General features: G+C 36.6%; 1 protein-coding gene across 2 annotated transcripts; it reads left to right on the top strand.

Moving 5' to 3' along the window:
* Window positions 1–284: 284 nt before the first annotated feature.
* On the top strand, window positions 285–7,170 carry LOC139852382 (uncharacterized). 2 transcript variants are annotated; one of them, XM_071841666.1, is made up of 10 exons: window positions 285–612; window positions 1,928–1,971; window positions 2,152–2,269; window positions 2,689–2,809; window positions 3,281–3,828; window positions 4,335–4,596; window positions 4,696–4,972; window positions 5,072–5,230; window positions 5,314–5,793; window positions 6,561–7,170. In XM_071841666.1, exons 1-10 carry the CDS (start codon window positions 447–449, stop codon window positions 6,879–6,881), a joined length of 2,496 nt encoding a protein of 831 aa, XP_071697767.1. In that variant the 5' UTR covers window positions 285–446; the 3' UTR covers window positions 6,882–7,170. The 2 variants fall into 2 exon arrangements, with proteins under 2 accessions (XP_071697767.1, XP_071697766.1); XM_071841665.1 differs by having other exon boundaries at window positions 5,069–5,230.
* Window positions 7,171–17,101: the final 9,931 nt, after the last annotated feature.

Below are 17,101 nucleotides of genomic sequence, written 5' to 3'. Positions count from 1 at the left end.
GCGTTTCGCATGAGAACGAAGTAGTCTTGATAAGACCGATGAGATTAATAAAAAAAATTCTAGAAACACCTTGCTTTACGAAATAAAAAAAAACTCCTACCGAAAAAAATAAAATAAAATAAAAATCACTCCTTGCGGTAAAAAAATAAGAATAAGAAAAAAAATAAATAAATAAATAAATAAAAACTAAGAATAGAAGAGTGGGCGAGTGGGGAAGGGTTTTCGAAAGCTTCTTATATATCTCTCTCTTTGTTCTCTTCTCATCGCCACTCCAATTCCCTCCTCTTCCCTCAACTGTTTGTGTTCTTTTTTTACTGTCTGTTATTATCAAATAAAATAAAATAACCTTTTTTTTCTACTTATAAATATAATAAATAAATTCATACAAACTGTAATTTCACTGCGGTTCAGTCAATTTTAGATCTGAATTTATACAAACATAAACCATGGCTAGCAAAGGCGGCGGCGTTCAAGGTATTCCGGCGGCGTCCCGGAAGATGGTACAGAGTCTTAAAGAGATTGTAAACGGTGTTTCGGATGTTGAGATCTATTCCGCCCTTAAAGATTGCAATATGGACCCTAATGAAGCTGTTAATCGTCTCTTATCTCAAGGTTTATATGATAAAGGATTTGTCTTTTGTGTTTTTTTTATGATTTTTTGATATTAGGGTTTCTTTTTGTGTTGGTTTTACGATACAGAGCCGTTTTATTTATAGGAATTAGGGATGTTTTTGCTGTAAAAATTAAAGACGGGGGTAAAATTTTAAGAGACTGTATATGTGTTATCAAGATTTGAAGCAATGTGTGCAATTAGGGTAAATTTGTTGTTTTTAGGGTGTATTTGTTGTTCTTTGGTGCAAATGATGCATCAAGGTTTTAGGTATGGTTTAGGTTGCTATTAAAAGTTAAAGATTGTTACTTGACAGAAACTGATTCATGTTATGTGTTAATATGTCTCGATCATGAATATTTGAAGTGTCGTAAATTGCGAAGTGGTTTTCTTATAGTTATAAAATTTGAAGAAACTAGTATAATAGCTGTAGTTTTTAGTGTTTGTTTTAATTTAAAAAACTTGAAGGTTTTTAAAAAAATAAAAATAAAAAACTATATGTTGCTATTGTATTAAAATAACAACATATGTTGTGTTATCTTTATATCCTACAATGCATGTTGTTAGCTGAATGTGCTTGGTGCGAGGTTACATCATGTTAAGATCATGAATGTGGATAGAGTTGTAGAGTTATGAAGGTAGTGATTGTTTCCATTTAGGCTGTCGAATAAGGTAACGTCATATTAGTTGTTTGTAAAATGATCTTGTTGTGGTTACTCATAAGTGATTACGTGAAACTATTATTGAACTCTTTTTGTTTTATTTGAAGTTACTGGCATACAATGATCATTATTTGTTTAGATGTGCCATGATCTTGTTTTGACTAATCGTACACGATTAATGTGAAACATGTTCTAAACTCTTTGAGTATTGGATAACAATGATCACCATACATTGATCTTGTTTCAATTACATGTAAGTGATTTACGTGAAACATATACTAATTTTATTGGTTTATTTCTAAGTTAGTGTCAAACCGTGATCATTATGTATTGACGTACAGTTATTTTGTTTTTATTGCATGTTGGTGATACACGTGAAACGTTTTGTATCCTTTTCAAGTTAATGGAAAATAATAACTAGTTACATTCGGCAAGCCCAAGTTACATCGTATGGTCTTGTAGGTCTCACCCTGAGTATATATTGCAGAATAATAATATTGATCTTCAATATTATTACTTCTTAGTTTTCCTTTCGGATTTAATTTGTCATTTTTATTTAGAACTTGAGAAAAGTCAATCCAATGTGAAGTTTTTACATATTACGTATGATGATGTTCGTCACCGGTCCTAACCTAAAGCTGATTTTTTTTTGTAGATCCTTTTCACGAGGTGAAGAGCAAGCGGGAAAAGAAGAAAGAGGTATGTGGTTTCATCTTTTTATATTTTAACTGAATGTTGTTTTATTTGCTGTTATTCATATATGTACTTTTTTTTAATGAAAAGTTCTAGTTTCTCAAAGGTTCTTTCTATATGTTAATATATTGAGGTTTGAGTAGTTAATCAATTTATTTTTATTTATTTATTAAAAAACAATTACAGCTGAAGGATACAACAGAATCTAGGCCTCGAGGTGGTGGTAGCACGTCAAGTCGTGGGGCCAGAAGTGGCACAGAACGTTATACTGGACGTGGCAGTTCATCACAGTTTAACGCTTCTGGTACAAATGTTACATTTTCGAACATATGAATATATGTATATAAGTATAACTAGATTATATAATGTGTTGTATATTAAATCTATTAACTATTTTTATAATGTTTCAATCTCTTACCCTCACTAAATAATTAAATGTTGAAATAATGTTGAGTGTTATCGGTTGATGTTCTGCAAAGTCATTTATCAATACGAAGTGTTTGTCAACATTATTCTATGCTTGTTATGGTAAAGTCATATTTTGTTTTTACATAATCCAAGTTCTTTGCTGGTTTAAAAGGTATTTATGTAATTTGATGGTAAGAAATTGAGTGAGTTTAATTGAAATATTTAATATATCATTAATTACACATGGGATTTGCATAAAGGTGTTAGCCAAGGATTTTGAAAAATTTCTGTTTTACTTGTTCATACTATTTGTAGAATCTGGTGGTTTACATGGAAAATCTAAGAAGGAAAATGGGACAAGTTCCTACACAAGTTCATCTGCACCACCTTATGGAGTTGCAGCAACTATTACAAACTTGGCCCCTCCAACTTACAGGTAATGATGTCACTGAAAATTTTATTACCTATTTCTAGACGAGACCAGTATGGTAATTAAATCTTGATTATTGTTTATGTTGCACCTTTAATTTTGATGATATATATATTTAATAAATTGATAAACTAGAAAATTTAAAGAAGTAACAGATCTTCAAAGTGTAAATTTAAAAGCTTTAGAGTCTAGATGTTATTTTCTATTTTTTATTAGTTATAATAGATAATAGATAATTAAAGTGGCTCATATGAAAAAGATTTTGATTTAATGAGATATTAAAAACTAAACCATATTAGGATAAATGACAAAAAAAAAAATTTATGCTTTGGGGCCAGCATGATAATTCAACAATTGGACAGGCCAATACCCTGTTTTAGTTAAGTGTAGATATGGGTTTATAGATATAGATAGATATGTAAATGTGTTGACTTATTATTCACTGGCTTTCATGTTTATGACGTCTTGCTGTTGCAGTGGCTCTATTGGCTATGAAAATAAGGGTATGGCCTCCAATGTAGCTGACGGTACTGCAGCTATTTCACATCAATCGTCTTCTGGATACCAATCAGCTTGGTCAAGCGTCCCTGGTCAAAAGTCAATGGCTGACATTGTGAAAATGGGTCGACCACAAAACAAGTTGTATAGCGACCCAGTTCCTTCTCAGCCATCGTCAACACATTATGAAGTGCATCCTGACGTTTCAACCGAGGATGACTGGCCAGTAATGGAGCCGCCTCAAACTGTTGTTGTGCAGTCTATTTCGGAACCTCGTATAGAATCTGAGATTCCAGGTCAATCCTCGTATGAAAGAGACAATAATCAGCACGCGGATTTTCAGGTAGATGAAGCAGCTCAGGCAAAAGATGAAAATGTTTTTGAAGATCAAAATGCAAATTATGGTCCGAGTAGAAATGTGCAGGAGGATACGTCTCCAACTGCACCTCTTTATGATAATGATTTGTACAAGAAGATGGATTCTTTCCATCTTGAGGAAGATCATGCTTTTGAGCATAATGATGAAAGTAAGTAATATATACTAATACTAATACTAATAAAGATATTTATATTAAACATAAAACATAAATATATCAAATCAAACATAGATACATGGCACAATATCTAATTTTAAAAAATATAAATTCTTTGACCTAAATTTGACAGACTCAGCCCCGCCTCGGCTGACTCAGCCCGACTTTGACCCGACTTTTTAGCGTTCCGACTTTTAAGGCATTTTTGGGCGAGTTGGGACGGACTTACCTCCAAGCCGACCCGTCGATGGACTCGGCCAACTTTTACAACTGTGAGTAAGTAAGATGCATGAATAATCAAAGGTCATATCATCACAGATACTTATTCGATACCTGAAAACCTGTTATCGTACCAGATCAACCCTAATGAGGACTAATAAGAAGCTTGGGTTTTTTTTCTTTTCCCAAATGCAAATAATGTTTGAACCACTTTATGCAATTTAATATTTCTTAAATTATATTGGAATGCTAATAATACATTGATGTTTTCACTTGTACAGCTGAAGAAGGTGATGCATCAGCATCTTCAATAAGTGCAAATATACAGCAACTTAACATACACGAAGAGAAACAGTTGGATGAACCTGAAGAAGACGATGTTCCTTCTGTAGTAATTCCCGATCACCTGCAAGTTTCAAATTCCGATTGCTCACACTTGAGTTTTGGAAGCTTTGGTGTTACTAACATGGGTCCCACTTTTCCTGGATCTTTTGCATCGCCTGCTGAGGCAGATAAATCGCCTGTGGGGCCTTCTGATAATAGGTAGAACCTTAAAGTTGTTAATACCTTTGCCAATTATACTGTTTATAGTTATTTTTGTTTATTGTATCTTATTGGTTCATATCTGAATCTGATTTCCAGAAATGCTGAATACTATGATGATGAATCCGTAATAACATCAGAGAGAAATCAAGTCCACCAGATGGGTCCCAGTTCAGGAAGTTACGATTTACCTTCGGTTTCACAAACGGAAGTGTTGAAGCAAGAAAATCCTGAGATGAATCAGTATAGTTTCTCTTCATCTACAGCGGGACCCGGTTACACATTTGATGGTAGTCAGCTATTGAACAACCAGTCATTCTCACAATCGCAGGCACCTTCACAAATGCCAAATGAAGCTCCGTTTTCAAATGTTATGGTAATAAAAGTTTAAAATTATCTTTTTATACATTGTGATAAAACTGTAGGACTATTATTTTGCTCACTTGATTAACATATTTTATGGTTTCTACAGCAGCAGGCTGCATATACAAACGCGTTACCAAGCACAATGTTAGCTGCAAATGGTCATCCTGTTAGAGAATCTGATCTTTCTTACTCGCCTTTTCTCGCAAGTCAATCGACGCCTACCAAATACGGTTCTTCTATTGGCGGTTCAACTATTTCTATTTCAGAGGTATTGTGTTGAATATGCTTAACTTTTATTTTTCATTTATTTTAAGAACATAAAGCACATATTTGCCATCTTTCATCTTTTAGGCATTGAAGACGGGCATTTTCTCATCGTCTCAACCAACACAACAAACGTCACCCGGAAACGCGATTCCAACGGGACCCGGTGTTCAGCAACATCTTGTTCACCCGTACTCTCAACCCACGCTTCCTTTAGGACCTTATGCAAATATGATAGGATATCCGATTTTGCCCCAGAGTTATACGTACATGCCATCTGGATTTCAACAACAAGCGTTTGCTGCTGCTGCTGGGAATAGCACGTATCATCAACAACTGGCAGCTGTTGTTCCTCAATACAAAAACAGTGTTTCTGTCAGCAGTTTACCCCATTCTGCATCATCTGTTCCTTCGGGTTACGGTTCGTTCAGCAATTCGACTGGAAATTATCAAGCTAATAATCAACCTTCTGCTGGATCCACGCTTAGTTATGATGATGCATTGAATGCCCATTTTAAAGAGACTAGTCAATTGCTATCTCTTCAGCAGCAACAACAACAGATGCAGGTATTTTTTTTCCCTATTTTTTTAATTATATTTTTTTTTCCTTTTTTTTTTTTATATATTTATAGGTGGCAATTATGTCCCAGTATCCTACAAGCTGATTTGGATTATGTTTTCTTTTAACTGGTAAAAATAAAAAAAAATTTGGGTTGAAACTTGACTAAAATCTATTTTTAGTGTAACTGGCACAGGAAGGTACCCAAATTTCCTTATTTCAGGTAGTCAACTATATTTTTTTTCAATTTAAGGCATCCAAGGGCTTCATGGTGATTTAAAAAACTGTTTTGTTTATTTATTATGGAGTATCATTTTTTTTCCTTTAAAAATGAGGGTTTTTTTTTGTCGCGATGCTTCAAATGGGTGTAATGTTTCAATCCTAAAAAAAAATTTACAACTTAGTCACACGAGGCCAGAACTGTCAAAAAAAAAAAAAAAAAAAAAAAAAAAAAAAAAAAATTCTGGTAGTAGACAAAGCTTTAGATGTTTTAACAAGAATAGCTATAGCTAATTATTGAGGTAATGTAATATTTCTAGTCATATTCTTGACATAATTTATCTATAATTGGAATTTTTTAGACAGTTATTTGTGTCAACATGACCCATGTAAAATAAATAATTACTTCGAGTTCCCCCCCGCTACATAAACCGTCTAAGCTGTATCACTAATGTCTTTATGACTTAAGTTATGTCACATGTTAAGGCAATATATCATATGACACTAATGGTTTATGTTCCTAAATTTGACTTGTGTTACTCTAATGTATTTTCAGAATGAGAACTCTGCAATGTGGGTTCATGGAGCTGGTTCCCGAACGATGCCAGGTGTGCCAGCGAGCACATACTATAGTCTCCAGGGTCAAACCCAGCACCCAAGTGGGTTCAGGCTAGGTCAACAGCAGCAACCTTCGCAAAGCTACGGTGGTGCAGCAGCTCTTGACTATCAAAACTACTATCAATCACAGACAGGGATCTCGCAGGAGCATCAACTGCAGCAAAACGCTAGGGACGGGTCCCTTGTTGGTGGGTCCCAAGGCCAACCAAAGCCGCAGCAGCAGCAGTCACAACAGCAGCTATGGCAAAACAGCTACTAATCAATCCCTACATGACTCGGGTTTTTCAGGGTCTTGTAATGAGTTTGAAAGTGGGCATTAATTTGAAAAAATCGAATGATAAAAAATAGTAGTTGGTTTTTAGCTGCTGCTGTCTAGTGCCTTGAGAGAGGTTGTATTCTACTACGAGTTTTTTATGGTCTTGGTTTCTCGATTAGTTTGATTTAGAAACGTTCGTTTGTGCTAATTTTTCTTTAGTTTGACCTTTTATTGTTTTTGTCTCTTTTCATCCCCAAGTAATTTAGTTTTTAATGGTGATGTGAATGTTCAATCTGTTTTCTTAGACCACTCAATCCATCACTAAATTTTCCTTCACACTGCCATATCAATATCACATTACCACATATTGCTCAACGTTGAATGTAAATTGAATCATAAATGTTCATATACATTTACTTCAAAAAAATATCTGGGAGTTACTATATTATTCAACTCAAATAACAAACATTTTAAAAAATGAAAAATATCTGGGAGTTACTATATTATTCAACTCAAATAACAAACATTTTAAAAAATGAAAATACTTTTATTTATTTTGTTAACATTAGATTAAAATTAAACTGAATTTAATATTACTCTAATATTTTAAAAAATGATAGATGGAAATAATCAATACTGTATAATAATAGCTACTCTTCATCTTTTGAAGTGTCTAATGTTTGATTTTCTCATGCTCATTCTTTGTTTCGTCGGGTGGAGAGTCATTTCATACCAGTTTGAAGAGAATTTTGAAGCAGTTAAAAATAGTTTTCATTCTAGCGAGCTCGGTCCGGTTCTCACTTTCTTTGTGTAATCGAGGGTTCATTGTTGAGTTATTGCGGAATCAATAAGTTATACACGAATGCAAAAGAACTCTAGCAGGTACAGATATAGATAGATTGAAATTCGTGCTACGACCCGTGAGTGTCATCCCAAATTGTAAGAAGAATCGGCTGGTGAAAACACTGGAATTCGAGTAACTTATGATACATATCAATTTACTTAAGATTAAACATATCAATTTGCTTAAGATGATTGGAAACTAAATTGTGACTTTCATTGTAATTTAAATTATTATTTTTTTGACATTTTTGAATAATTATAGCGAGTTGTAACACATATGTAATGAGGATTGTTTGGAAACGAAATTAATGTTCGAATTGAAATTGAAAATTTGTAGTTGAGAAAATTTTAAAAATATATATATAGTGAGGGGATGACCTTTTATTCAAAATTTTATTATTTTTATTCACTTTTCAACAAACAAGGCAAAGTCGATGCGGTAAGTCAGAGACGAAGATGCTAAATTGGTGCCCTCTATGGGCGGTGGTGAGGACATCATTCTCCTACTTTACGGTTAGTAGTGATCTTAATGTCACTTAAATTTAAAACAAAGAAATGACATCAATTTATATTTCCTTGATCATTTATTATTATTATTATTATTATTATTATTATTATTATTATTATTATTATTATTATTATTATTATTATTATTATTATTATTATTATTATTATTATTATTATTATTATTATTATTATATGATATGATTTTTAAAAAATGTAGCAAGGGTCGAAGTGTTTATTTCAAAAAGTGAACCCAACGTAAATAGAAAACGAAACCATTGCTTTTAAATTAGTTTACAAATTTGAATTCAATTATCGGATGCGTTTTCAAGTTTTTTTCGTTAGTTGAACTAAAAACCAACTTCAATTAACAATACATTATATATATATATATATATATATATATATATATATATATATATATATATATATATATATATATATATATATAGGGAAGGGATCCCCTGAGAACTCCAATCTTGTGAGAACCTGAGAACTCATAGTCGAGCAAAAAAGTACGCGGCCGAACAAAAAGTTTCATGGTCGAGCAATTTTTTGGCTAGTGAAAATGTAGAACATACATGTAGAACATGAACAGAAAAATGTAGAATATGAAACAACCCAACCCGTATTCCATACGATAATTTTTTTTATACAATACACATTTACGCGCCAATTAAATATGTAAACCATTCCACAAGTTCCATTTAAACGTACAACCATTTAAATGTTTACAAAAGGCTCGAAGGCCATTAATTAAGTTTAATACAAGTTTGACCCACTACAATGATAGTTTATAATTCAAACGACACTCGAGCATAGTTTGGGGCTAAACTACGCAAAACGTTAGGCCACTTCAAAAGCTATCCCAAAAGCACCCCCTGTCAACACAAACGGGAGACAACTAATCTAACCGTATGCCCTTACCCTTGTCCAAGCCGGAACCTATAAAAATGGTAAACAACGAGAGGGTAAGCAATGCTTAGTGAATGCAATAGTTATACATACATATATATAACCCATCTATTTGCAATCACAAATACCAAATACCTCGCACGAACATGTAACTCACATAGCAAGTCAATCATACCCGAAATACCAACAAGTCGTACATTGACACCAAATCTCATTAGCATATACTCAACACCATATATATATATATATATATATATATATATATATATATATATATATATATATATATATATATATATATATATATATATATATATATAATGCTAAACGATCACAACACAATATGGTTAACCATGACGCTATGGTGCTACCGGCACGTGGTTCACACCATACGCATTTGAGTCTCACTCTTTTATAGTGCTACCGGCACATGGTTCACACTTTGACGCTACCGGCACGTGGTTCACGCCTCATTTTATAGTGCTACCGGCACGTGGTTCACACTCGATGCTACCGGCACGTGGTTCACATCCTATATCCGTCACATACATGTTATGGCACTACCGGCACATGGTTCATGCCATAACATTCACAAATAAACACGCCATATACATGAACGTATAATTATTCCACTCACCTTATCACAAGGATGATGATTTAGCACTTCCGAGCTTCAACTCAATGTACCTAAATCATTAAGCGCACATTCAATTTCACAACTAGTGGGATTAACCACAATACTCCCACTTGAGCATTTAATGACCCAATTTGCATTAAATGACTCAACTACTCACAACCGCCCATAAATGGCCAAGACTCGACTTTAATCACTAAGACTAGTGAATTAAAGTCTATTAACTTCAACTAACACAAAGCTTAGGGTAATCCATACCCATTTCATCTAATTGGGTCAACTAGTACATTTTGACCCATTTTATATTTCTTAGATTCACAATCAAGTCAAACTTACCCATTTACACTTCTTTCATAAATCTTAAAGTGCATTAGTGACTAACAACACCATTTGGCACTTACAACTCCAAATCACAAGGCCAAAACCCTAGATTGTGGCTATTAGGGTTTCATTACAACAACATAACCCAAACTCACCCATTTTACCCTCAAATGGGTCATACAAATCTCTAGTAACCCAAACCCTAGCCTTTAACTAATTAAAACTTAAAACATAAAGTTAGAACTTACCAAGACTATCTTCTCGTAGCTAGTAACAAGGAGAACAACTTTAAATCTTGCTCCTAGGTTTGATTCACAAATCTCCAACTCCAAATCTCAAGATTAAACTAAGTGGGTTTTGTGTTTTGGGAGAGAAATTGAAAAGAAAATGGAAAAGGAAATGAAATAAATGAATATGTGGTGGAGAGTTAATGCTCCCATCAGATCCACATGTCAATTTACCATTTTGCCCCTTAAAACCCCTTAAAATGAGCTAAGTCCGACACCAGTCCAGCAGAACTGTCGCGGCGCGGACTCAATCGTCGCGGCGCGACACATAAAGGGAAAATAGACCCTTCTTAATCCATTCCCTGATCCAGGTTTGCTTTATATGCCGCGGCGCGGACCCATTTGCAGCGGCGCGGCGTTTGCCTGAGCCTGGTCACTTCGACCTTTTAACACAAAACGATGGTTCAAACAACTAGCACACCTCATTCACACTTCCTATGCACGCCTAGCTTCAACCTTAAGTCTCGCACGACTCAACTCCATCTCGACACATTATAAATACTCATACGCACGCATTCACGTATATAAATATAATTATACATTTACTCAAAAAGAACAAACACTTTGGCTCATTTAATCACATAAACGAACATGTATAATCGTGCTAATAATTTAGTTTGTACCTTTAAATATGTACGGGAAAAACGGGATGTTACAACTCTCCCCCACTTGAATCGGAGCGCGTCCTCGCGATCCAAGCCGCATGACAAGAAGGAAGATAAACCAACACAAACTCTTCGGGCTCCCAAGTGAATTCGGAACCCTTACTACGACGCCATTGAACTTTAAAAGTCCTTACCTCTTTATGTCTCAATCTTTTGACCTTCTCATCAAGTATGGTAATCGGTTCCTCGATATACTCTAACTTATTATTTAGCTCAATCTCGTCTAATGGCACCCAAGATGAATCATCCGCAAGACACTTACGGAGGTGGGAAACATGAAATGTATTATGGATCCCCGCAATCTCTTCGGGTAATTCCACACGATACGCGATCTCACCAACACGAGCTAAAACCTTAAACGGCCCGATAAACCGAGGAGCTAACTTTCCTCGTTTCCGGAATCGAATAATACCTTTCCATGGCGAAACCTTAAGCATCACCATGTCACCTTCTTGAAATTCGATCGTTCGTCTACGTTTATCGGCATAAGATTTTTGCCTATCTTGAGCCTTTTTCAAATGCTCTCGAATCACATCAATCTTGCTATTCGTCTCTAAAACCAAATCGGTACTCCCGATTTCCTTTTGTCCCACTTCACCCCAACAAATCGGGGTTCGACACCTACGCCCATAAAGCATCTCATAAGGTGGCATCCCAATACTAGTATGATAACTATTATTGTACGAGAATTCCACCAAAGGTAAGTGCTCGTCCCAACTACCACCAAAATCGATAATTGACGCACGTAACATATCTTCCAAAGTTTGATTCGTACGTTCGGTTTGACCGTCCGTTTGAGGATGGTACGCCGTGCTTAATTTTAACTGTGTACCCATATCCTCATGAAACTTTTCCCAAAATCGAGATGTAAAACGAGTATCTCGATCCGAAACAATCGATATAGGAACGCCGTGTCGAGAGATGACTTCCTTGATAAACAACTTAGCCAAAGTCTCCGACGATATCACTTCCTTAATGGGAAGAAACAAAGCACTCTTCGTCAATCGATCAACTATAACCCAAATCGAATCAAATTGGGTTCTCGCCGTTTTAGGTAACTTCGTGATGAAATCCATGGTAATGTGCTCCCATTTCCATTTCAGGATTTCTAACGGTTGTAACTTACCATACGGCTTTTGGTGCTCGGCCTTAACTTGCAAACACGTGACGCATTGCTCAACATACTTCACAACATCACGTTTCATGCCCGGCCACCAATAATCTTTCCTTAAATCAAGATACATTTTCGTCGCGCCCGGATGAATGGAATATTTTGACTTATGTGCTTCATCGAGTAGAACTTGTCGGTAATCACCCATCTTAGGCACCCACACTCTTCCTCGAAAAGACAACAAACCACGCGAGCCCATAGTAATGAACTCCAATTGTCCCACAATTCGTTCCGCATGCTTATTGTGAACGTAAGCCTCTATTTGAATCACACCGAGTTTTTCAAGAAAATCGTTAGTAATAATCATACGTAACAATCCCAATCGTAACGTCGGGTGATGACTCTTTCGACTTAACGCATCCGCGACCACATTTGCCTTGCCCGGATGATAAAGTATTTCACAATCATAATCTTTCACCACATCCATCCACCTACGTTGACGATAATTCAAATCTCGTTGATTAAAGAGGTGTTTCAAACTCTTATGATCCGAATAAATCGTACACTTGACACCATACAAGTAATGGCGCCAAATTTTCAACGCATGCACAACCGCCGCCAACTCGAGATCATGAGTCGGATATCTCGTCTCGTGTTCCTTTAATTGTCGAGAGGCATAAGCAATGACTTTACCTCTTTGCATTAGAACACACCCAAGTCCATTTAACGAATCATCACAATAAACCGTCATGTCTTCCACTCCTTTCGGCAATACTAACACCGGAGCTTGACACAACTTCTCTTTTAGCAATTGAAAAGCAATTTATTGCTCGTCCTCCCAATTAAATCTCGCGTTCTTCCTCTTCAACTTTGTCAATGAAGAAGCGATCTTAGAAAAGTCTTGGATAAACCGACGATAATAACCGGCCAATCCGAGAAAACTTCGGACCTCCGTAGACGTAGTCGGTTGTCTCCAACTCTTCACCGTCTCTATCTTCCCCAGATCCACTTGAATACCCTCCTTGTTCACAATATGACCAAGGAATTGAACTTCCCTTAGCCAAAATTCACATTTGGAGAACTTAGCATACAACTTCTCCTTTCGTAATGTCTTCAATACTTCACGCAAATGACGTTCATGTTCGTTCATACTCTTTGAATAAACAAGTATGTCGTCAATGAACACAATTACCGACTTGTCCAACATAGGTTGGCACACTCGGTTCATAAGATCCATGAATGCCGTCGGTGCATTCGTAAGACCAAAAGGCATAACTACGAACTCAAAATGCCCATAACGCATTCGAAAAGCCGTTTTCTCAATATCTTCCTCACGGACCCGCATTTGGTGATAGCCGGACCGTAGGTCGATCTTAGAGAAATACGTCGCACCTTGGAGTTGATCAAACAAATCGTCGATCCTAGGCAGTGGATAACGATTCTTGATTGTCACTTTATTCAACTCCCTGTAGTCGATGCACATCCGCATACTACCATCCTTCTTTTTCACAAATAAAACCGGAGCGCCCCACGGCGAAGCACTCGGTCGAATAAAACCCTTCTCAAGCAACTATTGGGTTTGATTTAACAACTCTTGCATTTCCGTTGGTGCTAAACGATAAGGAGTTTTAGCAATGGGAGTAGCTCCCGGAACCAACTCAATACGAAATTCAACTTGTCTTTCCGCCGGAACACCCGGTAACTCGTCCGGAAAAACGTCTTCGAATTCACTAACCACCGGAATTTCACGAATAGGTGGCGGCTCATCACGAGTATCAACAACATGGGAAAGAAAAGTCAAGCCACCACTAACAAGAAAACGACGTGCCCGTGCAAAAGAACATATCGGCACAAGTCTTCTTTGTCTATCGCCATGAATAATCAACTCTCCCCCACTTGGGTTCTTCACACGTATAAAATTTTCATGGCATGCAATATTGGATCTATTTCGATCGAGCCAATCCATACCAACAACGATATCAAAATCGCCCAAAGTCATAGGGATGAGATCAATTTTAAAGTTTTCAGCACCAAAAATGACATCACAATTCTTACACACATCAACCACTAGTACCGTCTTGCCGTCCGCTCTTTCGACTTCTACCGGACGACTTAACTTAGCTAACGGTCTATCAAGTTTAGGCACAAATTTTGGAGATACAAACGACAAATTTGCACCGCTATCAAAAAGAATCCTTGCCGGATTAGAATTAACCAAGAAGGTACCTGAGACAACTTCGTTGGATTGCTTAGCTTCGTCGTTAGTCATCAAATAGTTTCGAACTCGAGCCGTACCCACCGCCTTCTCTAGCATTTTAACATTATCGTTGTTCAAATCGGGACACTCTGACTTTCGGTGTCCTTCTTTACCACAGTTATAGCAAGTAAATTTGTTCGGGCCATTAGTACAATCGCGGGCCATGTGTCCCCTTTGTTTACAATTAAAACACGTGGGCCCGAAACCCCCAGAAGCACCCTTCTTCACATTATTTAAGCTTTCGGAGCCTTTCTTGTTCTTTTTATTTGAAAAGTTCGAATGACTCGAACCTTCAAACTTTCTTTTAGAAAAAGTGAAATCGCTTTTCCTTGGAACCTCTGGCTCAAAACCCTGAGCCAACTCAAACAACTCCTCAAAAGACTTAGCCATACCCCGACTAATCTTACCCTTCAACTCATTATTTAAAGTACGGTAAAATCTTTCATTAATTTGTGATCGTCACCAACATATTCCGGGCAAAAGCGAGTCTTTGCCAAAAAGGTAGACTTGAGAGTAACCAAGTCCATCGAACCTTGTTGCAAATGATGCAACTCGTTCCGGATTCTATCAAGGTCGGAAGAAGTTCGGTATTCTTGGAAGAATTCCTTCTTAAACTCCTCCCATGTCAAGCTCATGCATTGCTCTTTACCATATAAATTGATTTTGTCGTCCCACCACAACTTGCCTTCTCCACGTAGCATGCTAGACCCATATCTCGTCTTCTTCTCGGGAGGACATTCCGTGGTACGGAAAGCTCCCTCGATATCGGAAATCCAACAAGTGCTTTTCAATGGATCCCTCACCCCATTAAACATCGGAGGTTGAGTATCCTTGAAATTTTTGTAGTGGAAGTCCCGCCTTCCACCCCCACCATTACCTTCACCCCCACCATTACCTTCACCCCCTTCGCCTCGAGGATAAATGCTTCTAGCCTCTAAAGCCTCCTCTATTGCGGCTTTCATTCGATCGTTGATCATTTCGGTCACTTGTCCATAGACCGACTCTTGGAAGACCTTTCGGACATCGTCAAGAAAATCCTTCTTTAACTTTTTAAAGATGGCCTCAACCTTGGCCGTGAGTTCAACATCCTCACTCGTACCACCGTTATCATTATCGTGTCCGTTTCTCGTCTTCATTCTATAAAACAGAAAAGATTAAACAAAGAACGAAAAGACATAACATGTAAGTATATACATGTACACCACACTACTCCATCTCGCTCGACAATCGTCGTACATTACTTGTTTGACACGATTTGCACCCGTAACAACGGTAGCTAATCGTTGTTACACGAGCACGTCGCATTAACTCGCTAGTACAACGTCCGTCTTGCTTGATGATTGCTAAACACAATACAAAACAATTAGCACAAGGTTAGTTCACATAAACCAAAGCACTAACAATTCCCGATTAGACCCAAAGTCCTACAAGTCCCGCATAAAGCGCTCACACAATAAAGCCCAAGTCTAGGCACCTATCTCAAGTTGCCTAAATCCCTTAGACCATGCTCTGATACCACTTGAAACAACCCAACCCGTATTCCATACGATATTTTTTTTTTATACAATACACATTTACGCGCCAATTAAATATGTAAACTATTCCACAAGTTCCATTTAAACGTACAACCATTTAAATGTTTACAAAAGGCTCGAAGGCCATTAATTAAGTTTAATACAAGTTTGACCCACTACAATGATAGTTTATAATCCAAACGACACTCGAGCATAGTTTGGGGCTAAACTACCCAAAACGTTAGGCCACTTCAAAAGCTATCCCAAAAGCACCCCCTGTCAACACAAACAGGAGATAACTAATCCAACCGTATGCCCTTACCCTTGTCCAAGCCGGAACCTATAAAAATGGTAAACAACGAGAGGGTAAGCAATGCTTAGTGAATGCAATAGTTATACATACATATATATAACCCACCTATTTGCAATCACAAATACCAAATACCTCGCACGAACATGTAACTCACATAGCAAGTCAATCATACCCGAAATACCAACAAGTCGTACATTGACACCAAATCTCATTAGCATATACTCAACACCATATATATATATATATATATATATATATATATATATATATATATATATATATATATATATATATATATATATATATATATATATATATATATATATAATGCTAAATGATCACAACACAATATGGTTAACCATGACGCTATGGTGCTACCGGAACGTGGTTCACGCCTCATTTTATAGTGCTACCGGCACGTGGTTCACACTCGATGCTACCGGCACATGGTTCACATCCTATATCCGTCACATACATGTTATGGCACTACCGGCACATGGTTCATGCCATAACATTCACAAATAAACACGCCATATACATGAACGTATAATTATTCCACTCACCTTATCACAAGGATGATGATTTAGCACTTCCGAGCTTCAACTCAATGTACCTAAATCATTAAGTGCACATTCAATTTCACAACTAGTTGGATTAACCACAATACTCCCACTTGAGAATTTAATGACCCAATTTGCATTAAATGACTCAACTACTCACAACCGCCCATAAATGGCCAAGACTCGACTTTAATCACTAAGACTAGTGAATTAAAGTCTATTAACTTCAACTAACACAAAGCTTAGGGTAATCCATACACATTTCATCTAATTGGGTCAACTAGTACATTTTGACCCAT

Source organism: Rutidosis leptorrhynchoides, chromosome 6 (genome assembly GCF_046630445.1).
Source record: "Rutidosis leptorrhynchoides isolate AG116_Rl617_1_P2 chromosome 6, CSIRO_AGI_Rlap_v1, whole genome shotgun sequence".
NCBI classification, from domain to species: Eukaryota; Viridiplantae; Streptophyta; class Magnoliopsida; order Asterales; family Asteraceae; genus Rutidosis; species Rutidosis leptorrhynchoides.
Note: the sequence above shows the minus strand (reverse complement) of the source record. Positions and strands in the feature narration are given on the sequence as shown.

Bases quoted from the DNA above. Each gene is read 5' to 3' on its own strand.
- LOC139852382 (XM_071841665.1), top strand. From the start codon at position 447: ATGGCTAGCAAAGGCGGCGGCGTTCAAGGTATTCCGGCGGCGTCCCGG. The intron at 3,829-4,334 runs GTAAGTAATATA...TCACTTGTACAG, and splicing joins TTTTGAGCATAATGATGAAA to CTGAAGAAGGTGATGCATCA. The intron at 5,231-5,313 runs GTATTGTGTTGA...TTCATCTTTTAG, and splicing joins CAACTATTTCTATTTCAGAG to GCATTGAAGACGGGCATTTT.